The 27,453-nt window shown below is 36.6% G+C and overlaps 1 protein-coding gene across 1 annotated transcript in view; it reads left to right on the top strand.

Moving 5' to 3' along the window:
- LOC126467134 (nitric oxide synthase, salivary gland) overlaps positions 1 to 26,350 on the top strand; it is a 719,566-nt gene extending 693,216 nt beyond the window's left edge. The window contains exons 22-25 of the mRNA XM_050096439.1: positions 6,639 to 6,766; positions 6,870 to 7,018; positions 17,895 to 18,086; positions 23,704 to 26,350. Of these exons, the coding sequence (XP_049952396.1) occupies positions 6,639 to 6,766; positions 6,870 to 7,018; positions 17,895 to 18,086; positions 23,704 to 23,811 (577 nt within the window). The 3' untranslated portion in view covers positions 23,812 to 26,350. The remainder of the gene's footprint in view (positions 1 to 6,638; positions 6,767 to 6,869; positions 7,019 to 17,894; positions 18,087 to 23,703) is intronic.
- Positions 26,351 to 27,453: the final 1,103 nt, after the last annotated feature.

The following is a 27,453-nucleotide window of genomic DNA, read 5'->3' as shown; positions in this document are numbered from 1 at the left end:
AGACCTGCAATGAGTTGGTACTGAAGAATGCCCAATCACATTCAAGAGTGCCTGAGGGTTCATTGTGGACCAACACGTTACTGAATACACTATTGTATGTTTTTGATGTTGTGGGATGTTGCAATATTTTGGTTTTTTAGAATAATGTTCCTTTTTCATTTCATATTCAGTTCAAAGAGAACATATAATGTAGTTTCCTTTGCATAATATTCTGTGTTATCAAAAAATTCAGTATTTCAAGATACGAGAACCAATTATATGCTTAACTTTTTTTGGTGGGTTCACAGAGCACTGAAAGAAGTTGAAACAAGGCCTAGGGAGTAGACAACATTCCCTTAGAGCTACTGATAGCCTTGGAAGAGCCAGCCCTGACAAAACTCTACCATTTGGTGAGCAAGATGTATGAGACAGGCAAAATACCCTCAGACTTCAAGAAGAATATAATAATTACAATCACAAAGAAAGCAGGTGTTGACAGATGTGAAAATTACCAAACTATCAGTTTAATAAGCCACAGCTGCAAAATACTAACACGAATTCTTTACAGACAAATGGAAAAACTGTTAGAAGCCGACCTCGGAGAAGGTCAGTTTGGATTCAGTAGAAATGTTGTAACACGTGAGGCAATACTGACCATAATAATTATCTTAGAAGATGGCTTAAGGAAACACAAACTTACGTTTCCAGCATTGTAGATTTAGAGAAATCTTTTGCCAGTGTTGACTGGAATACTCTCTTTCAGATTCTGAAGGTGGAAGGGGTAAAATACATTGAGCAAAACGCTATTTACAATTTATACAGAAACCAGATGGCAGTTATAAGAGTCGAGGGGCATGAAAGGGAAGCAGTGGTTGGGAAGGGAGGGAGACAGGGTTGTAGCCTATCCCCGATGTTATTCAGTCTCTATATTGAGCAAGCAGTAAAGGAAACAAAAGAAAAATTTGGAGTAGGAATTAAAATCCATGGAGAAGAAATAAAACCTTTGAGGTTCGCTGATGACATTGTAATTCTGTCAGAGACAGCAAAGGATCTGGAAGAGCAGCTGAACAGAATGGACAGTGTCTTGAAAGGAGGACATAAGATGAACACCAACAAAAGCAAAACGAGAATAACGGAATGTAGTCGAATTAAATAGGGTGATGCTAAGGGTATTAGATTAGTAAATGAGATGCTTAAAGTAGTAAATGTGTTTTGCTGTTTGGGGAGTAAGAGGATATAAAATTTAGACTGGCAATGGCAAGGAAAGCATTTCTGAAGAAGAGAAATTTGTTAACATCGAGTATAGATTTAAGTGTCAGGAACTCTTTTCTGAAAGTATTTGTATGGAGTGTAGCCATGTATGGAAGTGAAACGTGGATCATAAATAGTTTAGACAAAAAGAGAATAGAAGCTTTTGAAATGTGGTGCTACAGAAGAATGCTGAAGATTATATGCGTAGATCACATAACTGATGAGGAGGTATTGAATAGAATTGGGGAGCAGAGAAATTTGTGGCACAACTTGACTAGAAGAAGGGATCGGTTGGTAGGACACATTCTGAGGCATCAAGGGATCACCAGTTTAGTATTGGAGGGCAACGTAGAGGGTAATAATCGTAGAGGGAGACCAAGAGATGAATACACTAAACAGATTCAGAAGGATGCTACCTGCCGCTGTTGGACAAGCAGGTGCCAGCAGCAAGTCGTATACTCGTAGCTCACTTATTTGTTACATAGTTTAATTCTTAATTTCTTTGCGTGTTTTTGGGTACTTGCATTGTTTAACTCATAAATTTCGGGCGTGTTATAGTATTTGAGAGTTGTAGCATCGCGTTTTAGTACCTGAATAGTGTAAAATCACGTAGTCTCCTTCTGCCGTCGAGCAGTGTATCAGCAGTGTGCAAGTAGCAGCATTACTGCATTTACTAGGCACTCTTGTATTTTAATAACCGTTTAAATTTTGTGACGAATTGTTTGAGCTCTCTGTAGATTAGTTCAGATGTTCTTTGCACAACAGTATTTAGCATGGATAGGGACTGCGACTGCTGTGTTCGGATGCGGGCTGAGTTGGTATCCCTTCGCTCGCATCTTCAGGCAGTGTTGGCTTCAGTCACGCAGCTTGAGGCTGTTGCCAATGGGAATCACTGTGGGGTTCCGGATGGGGGTTTGTTGGGGACGGCCAGCTCATCCCACGCATCCCCCGATCGGACTACAGCTGTGGCTGCCCGGGATACTGCCCACATTGTGGCTGACCCCTCACCCGTGGTAGAGTGGGAGATCATCTCGAAGTGGGGCAGGGGGCGAAAGACATTCCAGAGGGCTGAACGGAAGGCTTCTCCAGTTTGTCTGATGAACCGGTTTCAGGCTCTGTCTCCGGCTGATACTGATCTTCGGGCGGACATGGCTGCTTGTCCTGTTCCAGAGGTTGCCCCTCAGTCTGCAAGGTACGGATGGTCGCAGAGGGTGGGCTTACTGGTAGTTGGAAGTTCCAACGTCAGGCACGTAATGGGGCCCCTTAGGGATACGGTAGCAAGAGAGGGGAAGAAAACCAATGTACACTGTGTGCATACCGGGGGGAGTCATTCCAGATGTGGAAAGGGTTCTTCCGGATGCCATGAAGGGTACAGGGTGCACCCATCTGCAGGCGGTCGCTCATGTCGGCACCCGTGATATGTGTCGCTATGGATCGGAGGAAATCCTCTCTGTCTTCCGACGGCTATCTCATTTGGTGAAGACTGCCAGTCTCGCTAGCGGGATGAAAGCAGAGCTCACCGTCTGCACCATTGTCGACAGGACTGACTGCGGACCTTTGGTACAGAGCCGAGTGGAGGGTCTGAATCAGAGGCTGAGACGGTTCTGCGACCGTGTGGGCTGCAGATTCCTCGACTTGCGCCATAGGGTGGTGGGGTTTCGGGGGTTCTGCTGGATAGGTCAGGAGTCCACTAGACACAGCAGGCAGCTACACGGCTAGCAGTGGTTGTGTGGTGTGGACTGGGAGGTTTTTTAGGTTAGATGGTCTCGGGCAAGTACAGAAAGGGCAACAGCCTCAAAGGGTGCGGGGCAAAGTCAGAACATGCGGGGACCAAGCAGCAATTGGTATTGTAATTGTAAACTGTCGAAGCTGCATTGGTAAAGTACTGGAAATTCAAGTGCTGATAGAAAGAACGAAGCTGAAATCGATATAGGTACAGAAAGAGATAAATTCTTCCGAAATTTTTACAAAGGCACAGACGGTGTTTAGAAAAGATAGATTGCATTCAACCAATGGTGGTGTGTTTGTCGCTGTTAGTAGTAGTTTATCCTGTAGTGAAGTAGAAGTGGATAGTTCCTGTGAATTACTATGGGTGGAGATTACACTCAACAACCGAGCTAGGTTAATAATTGGCTCCTTTTACCGACCTCCCGACTCAGAAGCATTTGTTGCAGAACAACTGAGAGAAAATCTGGAATACATTTCACATACATTTTCTCAGTATGTTATAGTCTTAGGTGGAGATTTCAATTTACCAGATATAGACTGGAACACTCAGATGTTTAGGACGGGTGGTAGGGACAGAGCATCGAGCGACGTTATACTGAGTGCACTATCCGAAAATTACCTCCAGCAATTAAACAGAGAACCGACTCGTGGAATAACATCTTGGACCTACTGATAACAAACAGACCCGAACTTTTCAAGTCTGTAAGCGCAGAACAGGGAATCAGTGATCATAAGGCCATTGCAGCATTCATGAATATGGAAGTAAAAAGAAATATAAAAAAAGGGAGGAAGGTTTATCTGTTTAGCAAGAGTAATAGAAGGCAGATTTCAGACTACCTAACAGATCAAAACGAAAATTTCTGTTCCGACACTGACAATGTTGAGTCTTTATGGAAAAAGTTCAAGGCAATCGTAAAATGCGTTTTAGACAGGTACGTGCTGAGTAAAACTGTGAGGGACGGGAAAAACCCACCGTAGTTCAACAACAAAGTTAGGAAACTACTGTGAAAGCAAAGAGAGCTTCACTGCAAGTTTAAACGCAGCCAGAACCTCTCAGACAAACAGAAGCTAAACGATGTCAAAGTTAGTGTAAGGAGGGCTATGCCTGAAGCGTTCAGTGAATTCGAAAGTAAAATTCTATGTACCCACTTGACAGAAAATCCTAGGAAGTTCTGGTCTTATGTTAAATCAGTAAGTGGCTCGAAACAGCATATCCAGACACACTGGGATGATGATGGCATTGAAACAGAGGATGACACACGTAAAGCTGAAATACTAAACACCTTTTTCCAAAGCTGTTTCACAGAAGAAGACCACACTGCAGTTCCTTCTCTAAATCCTCGCACAAACGAATAAATGGCTGACATCTAAATAAGTGTCCTAGGAATAGAAAAGTAACTGAAATCACTCAATAGAGGAAAGTCCACTGGACCTGACGGGATACGAATTCGATTCTATACAGAGTACGCGAAAGAACTTGCCCCCCTTCTAACAGCCCAAGTCTCTAGAGGAAAGGAAGGTTCCAGATGATTGGAAAAGAGCACAGGTAGTCCCAGTCTTCAAGAAGGGTCGCCGAGCAGATGCGAAAAACTATGGACCTATGTCCCTGACATCGATCTGTTTTAGAATTTTAGAACATGTTTTTTGCTCACGTATCATGTCATTTCTGGAAACCCAGAATCTACTCTGTAGGAACCAACATGGATTCCGGAAACAGGGATCGTGTGAGACCCAACTTGCTTTATTTGTTCATGGGACCCAGAAAATATTAGATACAGGCTCCTTAGGCAGATGCCATTTTCCTTGACTTCTGGAAGGCATTCGATACAGTTCCGCACTGTCGCCTGATAAACAAAGTAAGAGCCTACGGAATATCAGACCAGATGTGTGGCTGGATTGAAGAGTTTTTAGCAAACAGAACACAGCATGTTGTTCTCAATGTAGAGACGTCTACAGACGTTAAAGTAATCTCTGGCATGCCACAGGGGAGTGTTATGGGACCATTGCTTTTCACAATACATATAAATGACCTAGTAGATAGTGTCGGAAGTTCCATGTGGATTTCGCGGATGATGCTGTAGTATACAGAGAAGTTGCAGCATTAGAAAATTGCAGTGAAATGCAGGAAGATCTGCAGTGGATAGGCACTTGGTGCAGGGAGTGGCAACTGACCCTTAACACAGACAAATGTAATGTATTGTGAATACATAAAAAGAAGGATCCTTTATTGTATGAGTATATGATAGCAGAACAATCACTGGTAGCAGTTACTTCTGTAAAATATCTGGGAGTAAGCGTGCGGAACAATTTCAAGTAGAATGATCATATAAAATTAATTGTTGGTAAGGCGGGTACCAGGTTGAGATTCATTGGGAGAGTCCATAGAAAATGTAGTCCATCCACAAAGGAGGTGGCTTACAAAACACTCGTTGGACCTATACTTGAGAATTGCTCATCAGTGTGGGATCCATACCAGGTCGGGTTTACAGAGGAGATAGAGAAGATCCAAAGAAGAGCTGCGGGTTTCGTCACATGGTTATTTGGTAAGCATGATAGCGTTACAGAGATGTTTAATAAACACAAGTGGCAGACTCTGCAAGAGAGGCGCTCTGCATCGCGGTGTAGCTTGCTGTCCAGGTTTCGAGAGGGTGCATTTCTGGATGAGGTATCGAATATATTGCTTCCCCCTACTTATACCTCCAGAGGAGATCACGAATGTAAAATTAGAGAGATTCGAGTGCGCACGGAGGCTTTCCGGCAGTCGTTCTTCCCGTGAACCATACACGACTGGAACAGGAAAGGGAGGTAATGACAGTGGCACGTAAAGTGCCCTCCGCCACACACCGTTGGGTGGCTTGCGAAATATAAATGTAGATGTAGATGTATATGTAGATGTAGGCTGCATTAGGTACTGGGAGATGAAGAAGCTTGCAGAGGATACAGTAGCATGGAGAGCTGCATAAAACCAGTCTCTGGACTGAAGACCACGACAACGACGTATATGGTGATGGCATGACTTTGTAAATACAAATAACTTAAGAACAGAGGTAGCACCTCATCAATTAGCAGAGGCATTGACTTGTTGACAGGAACGTAAACAAGACTGAAAACTTTGCTAGCTTTTGGCTGAATTCGTTTTGAGCTACAGTACACATATATACATATGCACACACTTGCATGCACCTGTATAGAGCTACATTGTACCAGCTAACTACAGCCAGCTAACTACAGTGTGCTTGAAGTACAGTTTTGCAGCTTCAGGGGTATGAGATTTTGTGTCAGGTGGATTGGGCAACAGGAGGAAGAGGTGGGAAGTAGAGGGAGGGAGGTTTGGGGAAAGGTGGTTGATGCTGTTGCTGCCCTACCACACATTACCCACCCTTTCCCAACCCTCCCTCGCTTCTTTCAGGCTTTTATTCAATTAGCATTATTCCTTCATGGAACACATTTGATATTTCATTTAAGTTTTAATGTAATCATTTTATGGTTTATATGTATATAACATTATTATGGAAAGGAAAGGTTGGTAGATACTCAGTACATGGAGGAGGCACTGAATCATAAACAATCACAGTGAAAAAACATTTAGGATTTCGGAAAAATAGTCCTTCATTGTAAATTGCAGGAAATCATTGTATGCTCTTTCTGTTTCATTTAAGTGAAATTCTCTTCCTTTTCAGTGCACCCAACTTCTACCTTCCTACGGACGTCAAACGACCAGTTATAATGGTGGGTCCTGGCACAGGAATTGCACCTTTCAGGGGATTCTGGCAGCACCGGATGGCCCAGTTACAAGCTTCACAACAAGGTTTCTGTGAAACTAATGACATTCTTGAACTAAGACCATGGGTAGAAGTTAAGTGTTCTGACAAAAGATGAGAATCAGCTCTAAAGATCCTTTTTGTTTTCAGGCACTGATGGTTTTGGCAAAATGTGGTTGTTCTTTGGCTGCCGACAACGAGCTCTTGATCTGTATCATGATGAAAAAGCAGCAATGCTGGAAGAAAAAGTGTTGGACAAAGTATTCCTTGCCCTTTCTCGTGAAGCTGATATACCTAAGGTAAAGTATTCATCAACAAATAATAGCATAATTTGCTGTAGATCAAATTGGAAACCCTGATGTAAACTGATTATTTTCTGTAGCAAAACTACATCTATATCTACATGGATACTCTGCAAATCACACCTAAATGTTTGGAATAGTGGTCATTGAACCATCTCCACAATAATTATTTATTATTCCACTGTCGAACAGTGCACGGAATAAACGAACACCTATATCTTTCCATGGAAGCTCTAATTTTCCTTATTTTATTGTGATGATGGTTTCTTCCTACTTAGATGGGTTTCAACAAAATATTTTCGCATTCGGAGGAGAAAGTTAGTGATTGAAATTTCATGAGAAGATTCTGCCACAGCAAAAAATGCCTTTGCTTTAATGGTGTCTATCCCAAATCCTGTATCACGTCTGAGATACTCTCTCTCTCTCTCTCTCCTATTTCACGATAATACAAAATGTGCTGCTCTTCTTTGAACTTTCTTGATGTACACCATTAATCCTATGTGGTAAGGATACCAGACTGTGCAGCAATACTCCAAAGAGAATGAACAAATGTGGTGTAGGCAGTCTCTTTAGTAGATCTCTTACATTTTCTAAGTGTTCTGCTGATAAAACATAGTCTTTGGTGTGCCTTCCCTGCAACATGTTCTATGTATTCTTTCCCGTTTTAATTGTTCATAATTGTTGTAATTCCTATGTATTTACTGGAAATTTTGGCCTTTAGATTAGACTGATTTATCGTGTAACTAAAGTTTAACGGATTCCTTTTAGCATTTATATGCATGACCTCATGCTTTTCTTTATTTAGGGTCCACTACCAATTTCTGCACCATTCAGATATCTTTTAGAGATCATTTTGCAATTTGTTTGATCTCCTGATAGGTATACTAAATGATAAATGACAGCATCATCTGCAAACCACCTAAGACGGCTGCTCAGATTGTCTCCTAAATCATTTATATAGATAAAGAACAGCAGAGAGCCTATAACACTAGCTTGGTGAACGCCAGAAATCACTTCTGCTTTACTCGATGACTTTACGTCAGTTACTATGAACTGTGACCCTCTAAAAGGGGGAAATCACAAATCCAGAGATTATTTTCCATAAGCATGCAATTTCACTACGTGCCGCTTGTGCGGTACAGTGTCAAAAGCCCTTTGGAAATCTAGAAATACAGAATCAATTTGAAATCCATTGTCAATAACACTTTGTGTGTGCAAAGAGCTACTTGTGTTTAACAAGAACAATGTTTCCTAAATCTGTGTTGACTGTGTGTCGATAGACCATTCTCTTCAAGGTAATTCATAATGTTTGAATACAATGTGTGTTGCAAAGTCCTGCTGCATATTGACATTAATGATATGGGCCTGTAATTTAGAGGATTGCTCCAAATGTTGGTGTGACCTGTGCAACTTTCCAATCTTTAGGTACAGATCTTTCATTGAGCAAGTGGTTGTATATGAGTGTTAAGCATGGAGCTATTGCATCAGCTTACTCTGAAAGGAACCTAATTGGTATACAGTCTGGATCAGAAGACTTGCTTTTATTAAGTGATATTAAGTTGCTTCACTACTCCAAGGATATCTACTTCTAAGTTACTCATGCTGGCAGCTGTTTGTAATTTGAATCCTGGAATATTTACTTTGTCTCCTTTGGTGAAGGGATTTTGAAAGGCTGTGTTTAGTAACTCCACTTTTGTGGCACTCTGTCAATAGTATTTAGATTGCTATTTTCCAGAGAAGGTATTGACTGTGTCTTGCTGGTAGCATTCTTCATATATGACCAGAAGTTCTCTGGATTTTCTGCCAGGTTTTGAGATAAAATACCAAAATAAGAACAACTGAAACTGGCTGCCAAACACACCTTTCTTTATTATTTTTGTTGTGCCCTACTGAAGAGAACATTTATACTTGTTCAGCAATTTACTCTTCTTTTTCTCCCAGTACCTCTCTGTTGCTTCATTTTGTTTCTTTTTACATTCTTCTGCCCACTCTGAATTCTGTCGGGTAATCTTCTCAGGTCTTTGTGAATTAATGTTATATATTTCATTCTATCTTGAAAGGTTTCTCTGTTAGCTTCCATTTTTGCCAGTAGTCCATCCTGTTTAGGTAACCATAGAACTGTATTCACTATTTCCTGATGATATCTGTGATCTTTTGCTGTGTCTTGATTGATCTGTGATTTATTTTTCATCCGATTTCTATTTTGTCCTGAGATTTGTCTGAGAATTTTCCTTTCATGTTTTTCAATGATTTTTATTTGGGTCTGCCATCAATTAACAGATCCATGTACAGCTTCTGTTTTAACAACTTCGCTACAATGTCATAATTTTCCATTTTTTGGTATAGATTTTTTGTTGTATCTGTTCCAGATGAGTCTGTATGCTCTTATTTAGTTTTGCAATTCTTTCTTTGTTAGATTCCTTATTTATCCCTGTTAGTTCAATATTTTCTATCTCTGTACTTAAAAATTTGTCTGCTTGAAAGATTTTGCTAAATTTGTTACTTACATGTTGGCTGTTGAATCTTGATCTGGCCCCTTACATGCAGTGTATTTGCACCCCAGATTTTCCTTCTATTTGGTCAAGATTCTCTTTCTCTACTGATTGTATTGCTTCTGGTCTGTTATATAAATGAAAATTCACTTAACTATGAAAATGACTTAGTATCCAGCAGCAGAAAGATGTTGTGCAATATCATGTATAAGTTTTGGGTTCTTAAATAACACAGCTTGGGATCAATTGTTTTTCTACTAAAAATCATTGTTTATGTATTTTTCATGTTGCCTCACAATTGCTTTCACAATATCCAGAAATAACTTTGAAACATAAGAATTGCAGTCTACATTACACATTTCCAATAAGCTTCTTTAGATGTTAACTCAAGCCAAGTTACAAAAAAAGTATGTACAAGCGCAGAAACAACCTGAACAAGTCTAAACCAGACTAACGCAATTGATGCCGAAGGGATATAATATAAGACATGTAATTGTTCTAGAACATTCCCAACATACCACAAATCAAAATAATAGTAAGATATTTTCCATTTTTCAGACTATACACCAAGCTTAGTTTATAGAATGTCTCTTAAAGATATGTATTTTCATGGAGATTTTAGTAATGATATCTAATAACAAAGGTTATAAAATTTGCAAATATAAAAATGTGGGAACTTCCAGTTATGCTGCAATACCAATTACATATAAATAGTGAAGTAAATAAAAACATAAATAGAAACATATGTTATGTCTACATTTAAAACTGAATATTAAAAATAATGTAAATTTTTTTCAGAGCATTTGCTGTTAATTATTTGCCAACTAATTTTCATAATGTAAGGTTGAAGTATGAGAACATATTGCCACAGAAACAGAAAATCATATGTGCAGAAATATTACATCCAATGACCAGAAAACTCTGTGGACATCCACAGTTGTAGGCTACATAATTTACAAATAATAACTTATTCAAATTTGGACAAAATTTAGATAATGTCTTAGCTTTCTGTAAACGAGCAAAAGATATGATAGGACTGATTCATTATAACAATTCAGAGTTTTTCTGCATGTGATCTTTTCATAGAACTGCTTGATATTCTCCAATTAACTTGTCTGCTTGTTTTTCATCTGTTAAGTTAGAGAGGATTTTATAGCCAACTGCAAGTAAACAAATACTTCTGTAATTGCTTATACATGATTTGTCTTCTTTCTCATTAAGTGGCCAAATTAATGCACATTTGCATCTGTGAGGATTTTCTCATTATACTAAATGTTCTGTAATATTTCTTTAAGCTAGTTTGCTGCCAGTAATTCCGGAATTATTTCATCATCTGCAGGTCCCATATTGCTTTTCAAGTTGCAGGTAATTCTTTTGATGTCTTCCGGTGTAGGGTATGCTGAATACAGAATTGGGGAGAGTTTCTCAAAACTGAGTTGACTTTTAGGACTTCAGCAGTTTAAGAATTTCTGAAAATAATCTACAAGAAGGTTGCAGTTTTGTTTGTTATTTGTTTCTAATGCTCCATCTAGATGTCTGAAGCGTAAACTGAAGGCTTGATTATCCTTGAATTCTTGTTTAAATTTCTGTTAATAGTTTCTGGTGTTATTTTTGGCTGTCATTTCATTTAAAAATGACTATTGCTAAAAATTAATGTTTAAATTAAATATCTTTTAACAATGAAAAAAATTGACTCACCATTCAGCTGTCAGGTGGATTCTCCATTCAGCCTCTCCGACACAGCACTTTCTCCATTCTTTGGAAGGAGGAGAAAGGGGGTGGGGGGGAGGAGTGAGTGGGCAATCACTAGTTTTCTGACTGATTTGGTGTGGTACACCATAACTTCCTCTGCTATGCCAAACTCTTTATCTCAGAGAAACACTTAAACTAAAGATTCACAATTATTTGTTTGATACATTACAGTCTTTGTCTTCCAGTACAGTTTTAGCCCTCTGCAACTCCATAAAGTACCTTGGATGTTATCCCTCATGTCGTAAGGCACATCATATCATCCTGTTGCTTCTTCTAGTCAGTTTTCCACATATTAATTTCCTTGCTGAGTCCACAGTGAAACTCATCATTTATTATCATTCCACTTAGTTTTCAGCATGGCTTAAATCCTACTTATCAAACAGAAAGCAAAGAGTTAGCATCTCTTTAAATGGAGAAAATTATTTTTCTGACTGAAAAAAAAAAAATAAAATAAAAAAATAATTATCTCAGGGTGTTCCACAAGGCTCCATATCAGGCCCAGTCCTATTTCTCTCCTATGTTAATGACTTACCATTAAATATCAGCTCCTCATCAGTTCTGTTTGCAGATGATACTTCTGTCTCATTTGAAACCCTCAGTACCTTAGAAACTTGGTTTCAGCTAAATGAAACGTAAACAAATCGAAGACTCAGATGATGCAATTCAAAACAAACAGTCAAAATGTGAGCAGATTAGGACTGTTCAGAATGACCAAGATATAGAAGAAGCTGACTCAGTCAAATTCTTAGGTTTAAATGTAGACAAAAGTTTTAGCTGGCAGGCACACATTGAATACTTAACGAACAAACTTAGCCACTCTGCATTTGCAGTGCAAATATTATCAATTGCAACTAACATGGACACATGAAAAGTAGCATATAAAAGCTACTGTGAATCTGCTAGTAGGTATGGTTTTTTTTTTTTTTTTTTTTTTGTAAGTCGACAAACATTTTGCGGAATCTAAAAATACAGAAAAAAATCATTTGAAGTATGTACACGGCAAATCATAAAGAACCATGTCATCCCTTGTTTAGAAAACATAAAATATTAAATCTGTGTCCCTATATTTTATCCTTTCACATAATACTAGAAACAAGGAAAATTTTATGCTTCACACCCACCACCTCAGACAATATGCCCAGGGACCTCTATACAAGGGAATGAAAATTTGTAATAAATTAAAAGGGAACAAGTTAATGCAGATGAATTTAGGTCACTTAAAAGAAAGCTATATGAGGCACTGACATGACAATGTTATTACTTAGTGGACGAATTTGTGCAGGACGAACTGGAAATTTGAGCTGCCTACAATGCCTTACATGTTCCGAGAAATATCATTATAGTGTTATTATTTATTTAAGCGCTATTATTTATTAGTATAAAAAACATTGTAAATGTATTATAAATTTTTGATATGTCTCCTGGACACATACCAAATGGATTGCAAATGTATGTCTTTAGATGAATAAACCACAATTCCGCCCTTCTGTACGATCAGATCTCAGATGCTTTGATTCTCTTCGTATCTGGTTTTCCCGTAGCCCATGATTCACTCCCGTACAATGCTAAGTTACCGACATACATTTTCAAAACTGTCTTCCTTAAATTATGGCTTGTGTTTCATACTTATTTCAGTGAAGAAAACTTTCTTTGCCTCTGCTAGTTTGCTTATTAATCCCCCTTGCTTATGTTGATCATGTCTTATTTTCATAACAAAATAACAGCATTCCTACCCTGTGTTGTTTTCATCTAAATCTCATTGGTTTTTCTGTTGTGGAAGTCTTAATAGGGAAGTGGTTCACACCACAAGAAGAAACTCAATACTTCTCTCAAAACAGGTGTCATTGCACATCCCACTTGTATAAAACTCAAATTAGACCTTAAGACACTGAAAAAGAAGAAGTACTGCAGGAATTAAATTAGTTTCTTTTCTTTGCTCTCTTAGAGACTGTATTGGATACTGTATCCAGAACCTAGGCAAATTCTCATTGTAATTGTCCTCTCTCCCTTCCTTGTCCTCCTCTCTCTCTTTCTATTAAATATACCTAGTCCTGCTATTTGAAATGTTTTTTGTTTGTATGTGAACTAGAATTTCTTATGGAAGGAGTTTAGCCTTAAACATATTACCCTTCTTTTATTTTACATTGTTTTAACTTCCATGAGCCCTATTCAGTGGATCACTCAGACTGGGTCCCTGTGATGTGGAAGGAATTGAAAGCTGTACATTTTATGGAAGTGCAATACAATGAAATTAATGAACTTTACAAATTATTGTACTACTGTGCAGCTAATATTATTTATATTATAACCTAAATAACAAGCGTTTGAAAATATAATGTAATATGGATAGATAAAAAAATCTGCTCTGTAGACATGGCAGGATAAATGGGGAGAGTTGCCAAGAACCCCTTGCCAAGGGGTTCTGCACAACTTTTCCATAACTCTTCCATTTTATAAACCTAACCAGTCCTTTTTCCATTATTATATTGTAATATAAACTGAAACATTAATTTTAAGATTTTCGGCAATACTCTTCAATGGAGTAAACAGAGTGGTCTAAAAGGAAGTACTTTAATTCAATCTTAAACTTCACTATATTACCTAGAAAACATTTAACATACTTAGCAGATTGTTGAATACATTTGTCCTCCTTTCTTTACCATTACTAGGTCCTCAAAGTTTTTGTAGAGGTTGCTTCTGGTTGTATTCGTACTTTACATTTGTTTTGAGAAAAGAAAGGTACTAGTAATGATAAAGGATATTAAGTAACCTATATGCATTGTGAGACAGTTATCAAAATACCAAGTTTCTGAAGATGTCTGTACATGAGGGTCCAATAGTAAAACAATTATACCTCATTAGAATAAACTTCTGGTATTCTTAACATCTTACACTTGTAAGTCAGCTTTCACACTTGTTATGAATAGAAAAATCAAGAATAGATTAATATCTTCATTTTTAAATCATGTGTGCTGCAAATGTAGGTGAACTAAGCTTTTCATTAACCCTAGCATACAGGATTTCAAGTGAAGTATGTGATCCATTCCATGGAGTCCAAATCTGAACACTGACTACATCTTGTATTAAATCTTCTCAAAATTCAATTATAAACAATTTTACTTGCCCCATCAATTGAAATTTTCCTCATAAGAAACAGTTTTCCATCTTTTGACACATTATGCTTGTACTAGAGAAAGGAAATTTAGCTACACTTACATGACTGCATTGTTCCTAAACTTTGGTGAAATTAAAATAATGGCCATATTTACAGTTGTAATAATTGAAACCAAATAGCACACAGCTCTCTCTGTTTTAAACCACATTGACTTTCACTTTCTGGTCTCACATTTGTCATAGAGCATCCGAGTCTGTTTAATTGAGACTTGGGTGTATTCCATTTTACGAGCAGTTCCATATTTTATACCTCAGCACACTATCATGCATCTTCTCTTAATCTAGGAACAATATTATTGGGTCTTTTCCTTTCTCCTAATATTTTAGTGATATATCAAAGTGCAAAATAATTTTATGTAAAGAAATTATCTAATAAAAATGCTCCTAGATTTGGAGAGGGCATATGACAGTGAGCTGAGAAGTAATATATGGGATTACTTGTCAGCTGCTACAAAATGTAAAATTGTAGATTCAGGAAGCTACAAACATTAACTGTTGCATTTCAGTTCTTCCAGTAAGTTTATGTCCATCCAAAATTTGAATATAAGAAACTAAGCTACTAGAACTTCATCTTTGTCTTCTGTCAGCCTCGCAGTGGGTGGGTCCTTCTGAATCTGAGGATTGATTGACCTTCTCCTCCTTTCCAACTTTTCTCAATCAATCCTCCTTTGATCTCTGATAAAAGGACATATGAGTTGAGAAAGAACTCTACCATTCACTCTGTTAACTAGACAGAAAATTCATTTGTTATTGAATAACAAACCTTTCATATACAAAGGTGGATCAAAAAGTAATGGTTCCTGTGTCATGAAAAAATTAATAATGAATATATAACAGCAGAATTTGTGCAGATGAGAATTGAACTATACTATACGCAATACTACGTTTCAACAGACACCATGCATTTGTACACATTTACACTATTGCTGAACCTAGAAATCAAAACTAGATTGGAAAAATTTAGGGTTTTTCTTCTTGACCCATGATTTTAAAGCTGTTTCAACCTCATCCAACATGTTTATTCTGTAACTATGTAGGTGTTCCTTCATAGGTCCAAATGGGTAGAAACCAGGTGAGGCAAATCAGGGAGATAGAGTGCATAAGGCACCACTGACTAGCCCTTTTTTGCAGTTGCTTGGTTGTGAAAAACAGTATGTTAGGGCATGCTTTATCATGTTGAAGCTCAGTCTCTTCTTTCTTATTGCCTCCTTGAGTTTCTTGAATGTGGTTACAGAGGTTTCACTGTTGATTCTGATAATACATTTGTCTCCTCGAATCATTTCATCAGCAGGTTCTCAATTGGAATGTGTAACAGATCCTGTCAGCCAGCCGCAGCATGTTTTACCTGCAATACTCATTTCTCCATTACTAAACTTTTTTAGCCAACACCACACATTGCTGACATCCATTACTGTGTCCCCATGCATTTTCTTCATGGATGAGGTTAAAACAGCTTTAAAATAATGGATCAAAAGCAAAATTTTGGACTTGTTTTGATGTCTGGGTTCAACAATGACACAAATTTATAAAAGTGCATTGTGAACATAATATTTTGTAGAGGACACTTCAGGCTATGATCTGCATTAATTGCACTGTTGTATGTTTATTATTAGATTCTTATGAGATAGGAGGCATTACATTTTGATCCGCATTCTTACAAAGATGTGCTTGATCTTGTAGGTTCCATTTCGATTAGATTACAAAAACAGTAAAAAATATAACAATGGAAAATCCAGGATGGAATGTAACACTATTATGATAAGAGTAGTTGCCCTTCACCATATAGTGGAAATGCTGAGTTGCAACACACACACACACACGGACTCAAATGGAGGCTGGAGTAGGGAGGGGGAGGGATAGCAGTGTAGCAGATTCTCCACCAGGGTTTTGACTACCTCTCATAATGTCCTGAAATGTTGAATGTCGTACCCACTATCCCTCCCACCCCTCCCACAGTGGTATTCTGCTGCCCACTGAACCTACACAATATGCTCTTTCATCTGTAAACATCCCTGCTCCCAATCCTTTGACTGGTGGCTCATACCCCTGTAGTAGACCTAGATGCAAGACCTGTGCTATACATCCTCCCATACCACCAACACCAGTACAGTCACAAGCATCACCTATCCCAATAACAGCAGGATTACCTGTGAAACCAGGCATGTGATTGACAATCTAAGCTGCAACCGCTGTGCTGCATTCTACATGGGCATGATAGCCAACAAGCTGTCTGTCCACAAGAATGGCCACGGACACACCGGCCAAGAAATAGTTGGACTATCCTGTTGCTGAGAATGCCACCCAACACAGTTCTTCAATTCAGTGACTGCTTCACAACCTGTGCCATCAGGATTCTTTCCACCAACACCAGCTTTTCTGAATTGTGCATGTGGGAACTCTGCCTGAAATATATCCTACATTTGTGTAACCCTCATGGCCTCAATTTTCATTTGTCATAGTCAATCCACCATCTAGCGCCTTACCTGTTTCCATTGCAACACTACACAGCCCTCTCTTCCACCAATGCACCCAGTCCTCTCCTTTTCCATCCCCATCCCCCCTCCTCCTGCTCTCTGTCTAACCTCCCGACTGCAACTAGCTGCCTTACTCTCTCAGCACCTTGTCCCTGTATGCTGCCACAAGCAGAATTTTACTGTCCCACACCCTTACCCTGCTATCCCTCTCCCTCCCTGTCCCAGCCTCTTCCTTGTCCCCACCACCCGGCTGCTTCTCCCATGATGCGCTGCTACTCACAGTCTGCCCTCAGCAGCCAGAGACTGTGCTCTATATGTATATATATATATATATATATATGTGTGTGTGTGTGTGTGTGTGTGTGTGTGTGTGTGTGTGTGTTCCGAAAAAAGCCTTGTTGGCCGAAAGCTAACTTTGTGATAGTTTTTTTTGTAGTTCCTATCTGCAAGTCAGCATCTCCTCTGTATGATGAGTGGCAGCTATCCTTTTCATAATATTGTTACACTTGTGTATGATGAATCTCTAGTTAAAAGTCTTCTTTGTGGTACACTCCATTTATTCTTTGTGGGAGCTCCTTGGATTACCTTAGAGTCTGTCTGTAAGATGTAACTTTTATATGCTATGACAAACCTCTTGTTTTCGGCTTTTTCTTAGTTCTTCTGTTCAACATTCCATGAATTATTAAGTATCTTATTTCATGACAAAGTAGCTTTGGCTCATATGATCCCATAGAGTAGTTGCTGATCCTGTGTAATTCTTTGTTTTCTGTTGTGTGACAGAAGAGTAGAGTGTGTGTGTGTGGGTGTGTGTGTGAGGGCAAGTGTAAGCACATGTTCACATATGGATGGGCTCATGTGCACCACAGTTTATGACTAACAAAAAGGAATGCTACGCTTTATGGTTTTTATTTTACCTACAAGAGAAACATTGATGAAAAATTAAGACACATGCATAATGGAATTCTGTTTACTATTTTTCAGACATACGTTCAAGATTTAATACGCAAAGAAGCTGCTTCAGTGTACAAGAAACTGGTTGAGGAAGATGGCCATTTTTATGTATGTGGAGACTGTACAATGGCTGAACATGTGTATCAAATGCTGAAGTTAATAATACAGGAACATGGGTCTATGACAGATGCAGATGTTGAGAGCTACATGCTTAAAATGAGGGTGAGCAAATTAGTTTATTGTCATTAGATATTTACATAAAATGATCTGTTCATATTTTAATTTAGAGGGAGCAGCCTATGGAGGCAATGGAATCTTTGACTTTAGCTCTAAGTTGCAAAGATGGGTTGAAATATTTTTCAGCCAGGCCATGAAACACTCTGATGTAAGTTGCAAATGTGATAGACACAGGGTGAACCAGAACTCCACTGAAAATTTTTTGGATGTCATATTATGGGCCAAAACAAGAAGAAAATGTCTAGTAAATATGGGTCTAAAATGCATACTTCACAAGCTATTATCACATGCTCATCTTCAATACTGTGTAACACCCCTTTTACTACACTGTCTTGCTTCCCATATTTTGAGAGAAAGTAGTATGGACTAAATCAAGAAAAAAATTGCAGTCGACATGGGCACCAAAATGCATACCATGAGAGCTATGAGCTCTTGTTCTGTAGAAGAGATATGTCTCAAAGTGGCAAAGATGATCAAGTACTCATAGTTCTTACGTTATGCATGTTAGAGCACGTACCCTGGCAATTGATTTTTCCAATAAGTAAATTCCCTGACTGAATTGTGATTCTGGAAGGTCTTCAAGATGCCACAGCCTCATATATTTCACTCACCTTTTATTAACAAACCTCAAATACCATATTCTGCATCTTCAAGATAATTTTTAATTCAGATGCTCATTCCTTAACTGTTTAAAACATAGGAACAGACCCCTTACAAACCTTCACCAATGTCATATGAATTCCCTTGCAATAAACCTTTGTAAAAATAGGATTTTATATTGGTCCTCTCTTTCAGTTTATCCATTTGAACTAGAGACTTACAACACACATGTGTATAAAGAAAATACTCCTCAAGTCGACACTTGACTTACAATCTTTTGCAGCTAGGCCAAAATAACAGATATAAAATCTCAGTGATGTAATTGTCTTGTCTCTGCCAGGCCAAGGAATTGTCTCCTTACTCTGGTATGTGATATGAGTTTCCAGCTAACTAATTATATGACTGCATATATTTTGCAGAATATATTGACAGTGTTCCTTAGCTTCTTCTTGATGTATTACGGAGTGCTGAACTGCTTTTCTCTTCACACATGTATAGAGGAATTCTTCTTAATTCCTCAGTACAAGTTAGAATAAGATGGCAAATAATACTGCTGAAATATTGTATAGATTGACTACGTTGGTCTTTTGTATATTTCGAGAATCTGCCAGGAATTGAGGAATCAGGGTTTCATGTTTGAGGTTTAAGGTAGGTTACTTCTTGCATATTGTATTCTTTGGAAGAACATATGAACTGTAAAAGCAGTGTTTTGTGATCTGCATTATGTACTAGCTTATTGAATTAGATTGTTCAGGTCTTGTAATTATCCCCATGAGGTACGTAATGTACTCTCATTATGATCATCTTTATGTTATTTTTTCATTAGAAAGTAGCATGCACGACTACTGAACTTTCTCCAATTCATGGCTACAAAACATGCTTACATTTTGCCAATATTGCATTTTGCCTTGTTTAATGCATCTTCGGACTGGCCTACAAAGCAAAATACAAATGGCATAACAACTGCTAAATGCATATGCTGCTGTCTATGCAAATGTCTTAGCAAACACATAATGTTGGCAATATTTTAAGAACATTGTGTAGTGCCCCGACATAAAATAGTGCTGAAAATATGGGAAGTCATATTTTAAATATAAAAAAACATCAGCAGGTGCAAAACAGCACTTTAAATGTTTACATATTGTGATGCATTTCTTTTGGCCTGATCCCACATTTGGTGTCCTTTGGACTGCTTGATATACTTACAAGGACACTGCATGAAGTCTCTTAAAATTTGACTGTTTGCCTGCTAAGACATTTGGTTGGAAGGCAGCACATGTGTGTAACACCTGTTATGCCCTTTGTATTTTTCTTTGTAGGCCAATCTCAAGATGCCTTAAACAAGGCCAAATGTGTTATTGGCAAAATATAACATAATAAAACCTGTTTTACAGCAAGGATAGTTTATCTCAAAAAAAAAAAAAAAAAAAAGAAAAATACTGCAAGAATATCGCCATACATCCTCACAACCATTTCACTCAATATGTAGTGATGTTGCATTAATTTTAAATGTAGAACCTTGCTGTAACACTTTTGCTGTGAGTGATTTCAGTGTGTCATTGTCTCTTCCCTGCACTCATTTGTATGAAATTTTCTTTGTAACTCATTGCAGGAAGGATTCTCATGTTGTAATAGATACTCTAGATCCTTCTTTCCCATTGTATTTATGTGATTATAGAAGTGTTTAAAAATGTATGAGGACAGACATAATGTCGCTGGAGAAATGCATTATTTAAGACACTATCCGAAGCAAATAAGCAGTTTACAAATATGTTCCCCATCATGTTGTTCGCTTATCTCCTTATCATCAAATGCGAGGAAGTATAAGTAATAAATAAACAAATATTCAAAGCAAGTAAAAACATACAGTAAGTTATTCTTCTTGGGTAGTTAATCACGTGACTTATGTGGCATTGTTAAAAGAAACATTGATAACATTAAAAAAAAGAGGGAAAGGTGTTGAAAGTTACAAAAATGTAGTACAGCAAAGAAGCATTCACCCACAGATTAGATCAGAACAGTAGGCCACTAACAAATTATAGTGAAGAGTGACTGTGATTCTGACTGTAATCACCTATGGTAATCAAGGCATTAAACTGATAGCATAGAGTAAATTGGTGTAATATGTGAAATCCAATACAGACTATGACCACATATATTTCGTTTTTTCAATGACCAGTTTTGATTTTATGATCATCATTCTATTGATGTGTCTCCTTGAAGTCAACAAAAGAAGGAAATAAAATTTATAGCCATGATTGGAATCATTACATAGTGTAAAAACAGTATAAAATTGTAAAAAACACTCATGGCCTGTGATGTAGTGTCATTGTTGTGCTAACGAAGGTCATAATTCAGGGTCATGACTGTTTATTACAATTTTATCATGTTTTTATACTATTTGATGTCAGTAGAGGCTGTAAATTTTATTTACCTCTTTTATTAACTTCAAGAAGAAGAAAGATGAATCTGATGATGATCATAAAAATTAAAACCAGTCACTGAATAAAACAAATATTTGTGCTCATAGATCGTGTTGGTTTTCACATATTCTCAAACATTGGATCGCTGTTATCTTCAAGGTGACCACATCACACCCAACCTAAATAAGTTCAAGCGAAGAACTGTTTCTTTTTTTAAAAAATCCTCAGATATCATTATGCAGTTGTGATCAGATATGATTATGCAGTTGTGAAATAACATTCTGTAAGTGTACTTGTACAGAGAAGCATTGGAAGGGAAACCAAATGTAGATCAAAGGAATACGGGGAAAGAGGAACTTGGAATTATTCAAAGCATCATAGAATAAAATGATGTTAAAATTAAAAGAACTTATAAAGTGAAAAAATGAAGAAATATTAGAAAGATTTGGAAGGGAAGGAAATTATAGATAATGCCTGCTAGAAAAAGGGACTGGTTTGCTAGCATCTGTTATGTTATCTACGATTAGCTTACTTGGCACTGAAATTGAGCTCTGGATGAGGAAAACTTACAGATACAGAAAAATGAGAATGTTTTAAACAGCTTATTAAAGATAAGTGTAATATTTATGTAAAGGTAATACTATTGCTGTAAGATGAGAATAAGCGGACAGTATTAAATCAGTCAATTATGCCACAGTAGAAATCAGTCAGCTTAGACCCATGTTAAACTGTATGGTTTCTGTTGAATATTAACAAAGAACTGCATGGTCTAGCGTTTTTCTAACTGACAAGGAGATGTCCACAGGGGTGACAAGGTATATAGCTGATACGCTGAAGTGACATATTCAAATCACATTAGATGCTTTTAAATTTTTATTTCTAAGTCTTTATTGAATTGATTTTGACATTATTTTTATTCAGTTAATCGGTTCAAATATATTTTTTATTTCTAATAGTTTGGCTCATCATTTGTGCAATAATCATAAATTTATTTTTAGTTTTTGAGATGTATTTTGGTTGGTTGGTTGGTAATCACCATGCAAACACTTAAAACATAAATTCTTCTTGCACCATGGACAAAAAATAAATGCTGCCTTTCTGCATTCACATTGTTTTTTTTCAAAAAATTCAAAGGGAAGCAACTTCATTAATTTTATGAAGTTAATCTTTTCATGACCTAACTTCAATCCATACCAGGTATACCATATCATATTAGTACATGGTGGTGCACACAGAATCCAATGAACAATTGAATGAAGTTTGACTGTGTCTTACTGCTTAGCAATTTTGCATTCATCATGAAGTAATTCAGACGCTCTCTGAACTTTTTTATCATATTTTTCACTGATGACAAAAATATATGTCACATGGTGTACACAAGGGATGGTGAGTCAAGTAATATGGATGAATATATAACATGATAAAATAGAATAAATTGTATTGTAGTTAATACATAGATGTAATTGAAATCACCTGGCCAAAGATTCCAAATTAAAAGAGAATGAGAGTCTAGAAAAAAGTTAGTATGGTCATTAAAATGATAGAGCAAAGGATTAGAAACAATAAAATTCCATTTGAAACATTTAATTGATAAAAATATTGATCATAGTCAATTTGAAAAAGATCAAAAAAGGGTAAGCACCTGACCAGATTCGAATCCATCACCTTCAGCATATCAGTTACATCCTTGAGCAGATGTGCCATTTTTTGTAAATTATGCGGGCACGCATTGTACTTTGTACAGTTATAAAGAATAGCTGTCGGTGTGTTACCAAGGTAAACATTCATGAGCAAAATCACAGTTTAATCTTAGTTTAATTAAACAACAATAAAATAAAATTTCATATATCACTCTATTGCCATGTACAAATGTTACCCCAGAGTAATGACCCACTCGAAGCACAGTTGAATCAGATCCCAACCAAGCACATATTCGGTTGCTAATTACCTTGTAGATAACTGCCTCATTGTGGCAGTGTGCTGCTAGCTGTGGCAGTGTGCCACTAGCTTAGAATTTTGGTTATTTTCTTGCACAGATCGCAAATTTTTTCTCACCTAGCTCATTGTTTATGCTGCTCATTCAGATGTACGACAGCACAACTTAGCACTGTGTTAGATGAAGCAATAATGAAGGAATAGATATGGGCTCACAATTGGAAAACAACAATGAAATGGTACAAGAAAATGTTATTTGTGTATGGTACACTTTATACGTAGGTGCACCTGCTCAAGGGTTAACCACCACACTAAGCTGCCACTCAAAATAATTATCATATTATAAGGCTTTGGAGCAGCACACAAAATCCTTTTTCATTAATTACTCGCAAATGGGGATCCACTTTGATGAATGCCTGCAAAGTTTGATGACTGGGACCCTAACCAACACCACTGTACAGATGGATTCAGAAAGTGAAGCCCACATCTGGGGACCTCTCCTTGTTTGTGAGTCTAAAATCACTTTATGTTTGATGCTAGAGTTAGCTGAAATGGAGATTGATTAGTCACATTTATTTTAACTTAGTGACTAAAATTTGTCAAACAGTAATATCACTTAAAATTTTCCAAATAAATATTCACAGGATGAAAACCGATATCATGAGGACATTTTTGGAATTACACTGCGTACAGCAGAAGTACACAACAGGTCAAGAGAGACAGCAAGGATTCGAATGGCATCTCAACCATAGCACATATAAGCTGTACACCATGGGTGTCATAAATGCAGCATATATCCTACATGGTGCCTATTTATATTTTAATGAAATATTAATTAAATACAGTGGCACATATATAAATACTGTTCCTTAAAGATTTTAATTATAGTAAATTATAAAATGCATTTATATGCAGAAATCTCTCATATTTTTTCTGGAAATATGTACTGTTTATGAAATATATAAAAAGCCTAGATCTTTAATGTTAGATGCTACACACAGTATAAAGAATTTATAATTTCTTTATTTATTTAACTTATACTATATTTTTACATGGTGTTGGGAAGTACTGGAACAAATGTTCACTTCCTGTTATAACAATAAATGAATAAACAAATTTTCTTAAGTTAGCAATAAATTTTGTGATTGAATTGATGAGTAATTTCCATGTTCTTGTTAAGTGTGTACAAGTAGAATGCTGGCTTTGCAAATTATTTCAAAAGTCATACAACATGTGATTGCTACATATCAGTAATAATCATCAATAAATAATAATTAAATTACAAGTGTCATACAGAGGAGTTTATCATGTCACATTATTAAAACAAGGAGTCAGCAATTAATAAATAATGCTGAATATTACTTACTTAACATTTTGTTCTCTATGAGAGTGTGTTGTGTAATGTTGCTAATAATGTATCACATTCATACAGATGTAGTAGTCAAAGGAAGTCACTCCAAATTTTTCTTTTGAAGACATTTTGTCAGATGAGTTGTAATTTGAAAGAAGGCCTTGTGACATGATCCCTTGATGCATTGTCAACTAAATTGTTTGTTAGAAGTCATTGGTTTCAATGTGACAAATGCATGTTACTTGCAACCTGTTTCATGTGCTTGACTAATATGCATTGTTCAGTTATCATAATTTTCCATTGCTGTCAACGTGTAAGGCATCCAACCTGGAAATAGTTTGAGATGCAGTATTGTATTGTATTACGAATATATAAGCTCAGTTTCAAGTGCACTAATATGTTGATAGGTCGACACTTGGTACTAATGATTAAACTGTTGTGTTGCATAAACTACCAATTCTGACATTAAAACTCTGGAGGATGTAGGTGTTAAGTTTTTATCAGTTTTTACACTTCTGGCTTAGGTAAAGTGTTTGTGATGGTAATCTTAGGATTAATGATAAATTGTTTGTAAATGAGAACCTCAAATATATTGTTTTCTTATATAAATATTAGATTTTAAAATATAAGTTGATCACTTTCAAAGGGGAGATTTGAAACATATACTCAGTTATGCTATATCGTTACACATGGTGCAAGTTTGTTGAAGTGGAAATATTGACTATGGGCACAAATTAAACCTTTGTCAGTGAAATACTCTATCATCTCTGAGATTATAATCAGTGGCCTTTGGAGTACACATACAGATGAGAAAGCCTGAAGTGTTTTTATTCATGGAGTATGTAAGTAATATTTACCTGAATAGTTTGCCTAAGCTGAAACTGCTTGATAATTTCATACATAATTAATAAATGAAAAACTTACAGATTATTCATTCTCTTTTGTCCACTGTAAAAATTTATGAACAAGTGTTTGTGATTATGTTGGTGAGATTGTGATATATTTTAGCTTTCCAAACAAATTCTAATGACAATGATTTCTGCTGAATGTCCTAAGAATGTGGCATTCAGATAACTCTGAATAGAGCCAAATCTCAGGGTACATTAAATGCATGCTATCTTTGTTGCTAAAGGGGACTTGTTATTGGTCTCTACAAGGTTTCTCAATAATAGTTAAGTAACCAAAATCACATGGTATTCAGTTTTTGAAGACCAGCTTTTCTCATTTAAACAGCTTGATCTTTAGTCAGCTCTACTTATTGATATTGTGCAAAATGATTTTGTATAATGATAAAAAAACTGTTATTACAAGTACTTCAAGCTTACTATTAATTCTTAAGAACATATGAATTTGATGAGCAGTTTTCTTTTTTCATAACAGCATCTGTTCTTATTTTGCCAAATTGATACTTAAGTGAAAAAAAGGCTACTAAACAGTTTATACTGAGGCCTGTAAACATTGTTCAATTGTATGTTTCACACAACCATCAGTCAAACTGGTTCAGACTTAAAAACTGATGTCAGAAATAAAATATAACTTTCTAGTGAATAACTCCAAGATATTGTCTTAGAATAACACTGAATGCTTTAAAACTGTTGTAATGGGTTGACTTGTAACTGTCAGTTTCATTACTGAATACTGATGAAGTACAGTGATCTGTGCTGTATGCATGCATGATCAAGTAAGTGATGTCATAGCTAATACCATATGTAGAAATGTCAAATGAATATGACATACCACTAGATAAACACATTGCCAATCACACCAACATATCACATTTACAACCTTTCAGTCACATTTCATGCAAGTTCTAACATACATCTTACAAATATTTTGAGAAAATATTCAGATTGAATAACTAATGTTCAGAATCTGTTGTCATCTGTTACTGGAGATCAAAATAAAGACATGTATAATAAAGAGTAAAGTTGTTCAATGATTTTATTTCTTTGATGTAGTGGGTTAAAAATCCCAACAATGTATATGAAGATATAAATTTGACTACTCGCATTACTTGTTCTGCTGATTTGAGGAAGTAGACTTAACTATGTAATTTATCATATTGTTCCCCATTATTTCTTGTTGAAGATACATTTTGACAAATACACTTTATTCTCGGAATATGTTTCATTCTAAAGTAACTGTCATATACTGTACAAGGAGGAATTAAGATATGAAAACTACACAAACTAAATACTGCATTAAATTCCCTAAAATAACTGCTGTTGTGTTATTTTGTGAAAATCTGAAAAGATCATATTACATTACAACATGCACTGAATGACAGCACTCTACCATTGATTGTTTCCTACAGTTATTCAAAGGACGTAACTCTGTTATGATAAAGTGCTGGTCCCCACTCCCCCTTTTGTTCTGGGTTAATGAACCACTTCAGAACTGTGTTGTCAAAGTTTCTAGTACTTATATGACCCAGAGAAAAAGTTATATATTTTAACAATTTTTGAAACATTTGTACTCGGAGCTTGTTTGCATTTTCACAGAGTTTGAGGCCCTTGACTTAAATTTAAAGACATAGCAAGAGTATTCAGTTCATCAGGCACAGTTGTGTCACATTGAAATGGTAGGCCCTTTTTAATCATTTGAATGCAGCTTTCAGTGCATTACTGATTATGTACAATCAATGAATTGTTACCATCTTTCAATTTTAATATGTGTTTTAAAGCAAGTTTAATTGTGGTCAAAACTTTTCATCAAAACAAGGGAATCAACAGTGTATACTTTACTTGACAAAACTGTTGATTTCTTCTACTTTCTCAAATGACATAGATGAAGCTACTATTGATAAACAAATCAAATTTATTCTGTATAAGAGCTATGCTTCAGTAAACGTGCATATGTGGTTAATGTGCCGTGTACTTTGAGTATATGACACAGAACTGAACCAAAACATATTTTGGTAAAGACACAAAAACTAACACACACTACAGATGCAAACAGGATAAATCAAACCAATAGGGTAATCTGTGTGCACCTCACTGATAGAATTACAGCTGCCATAGACTGACTTGTATGCAGGATTTAT

This window comes from Schistocerca serialis, chromosome 1 (assembly GCF_023864345.2).
Source record: "Schistocerca serialis cubense isolate TAMUIC-IGC-003099 chromosome 1, iqSchSeri2.2, whole genome shotgun sequence".
NCBI lineage: Eukaryota > Metazoa > Arthropoda > Insecta > Orthoptera > Acrididae > Schistocerca > Schistocerca serialis.
The sequence above is the reverse complement of the archived record's forward strand: the minus strand, read 5'-3'. Positions and strand labels throughout refer to the sequence as shown.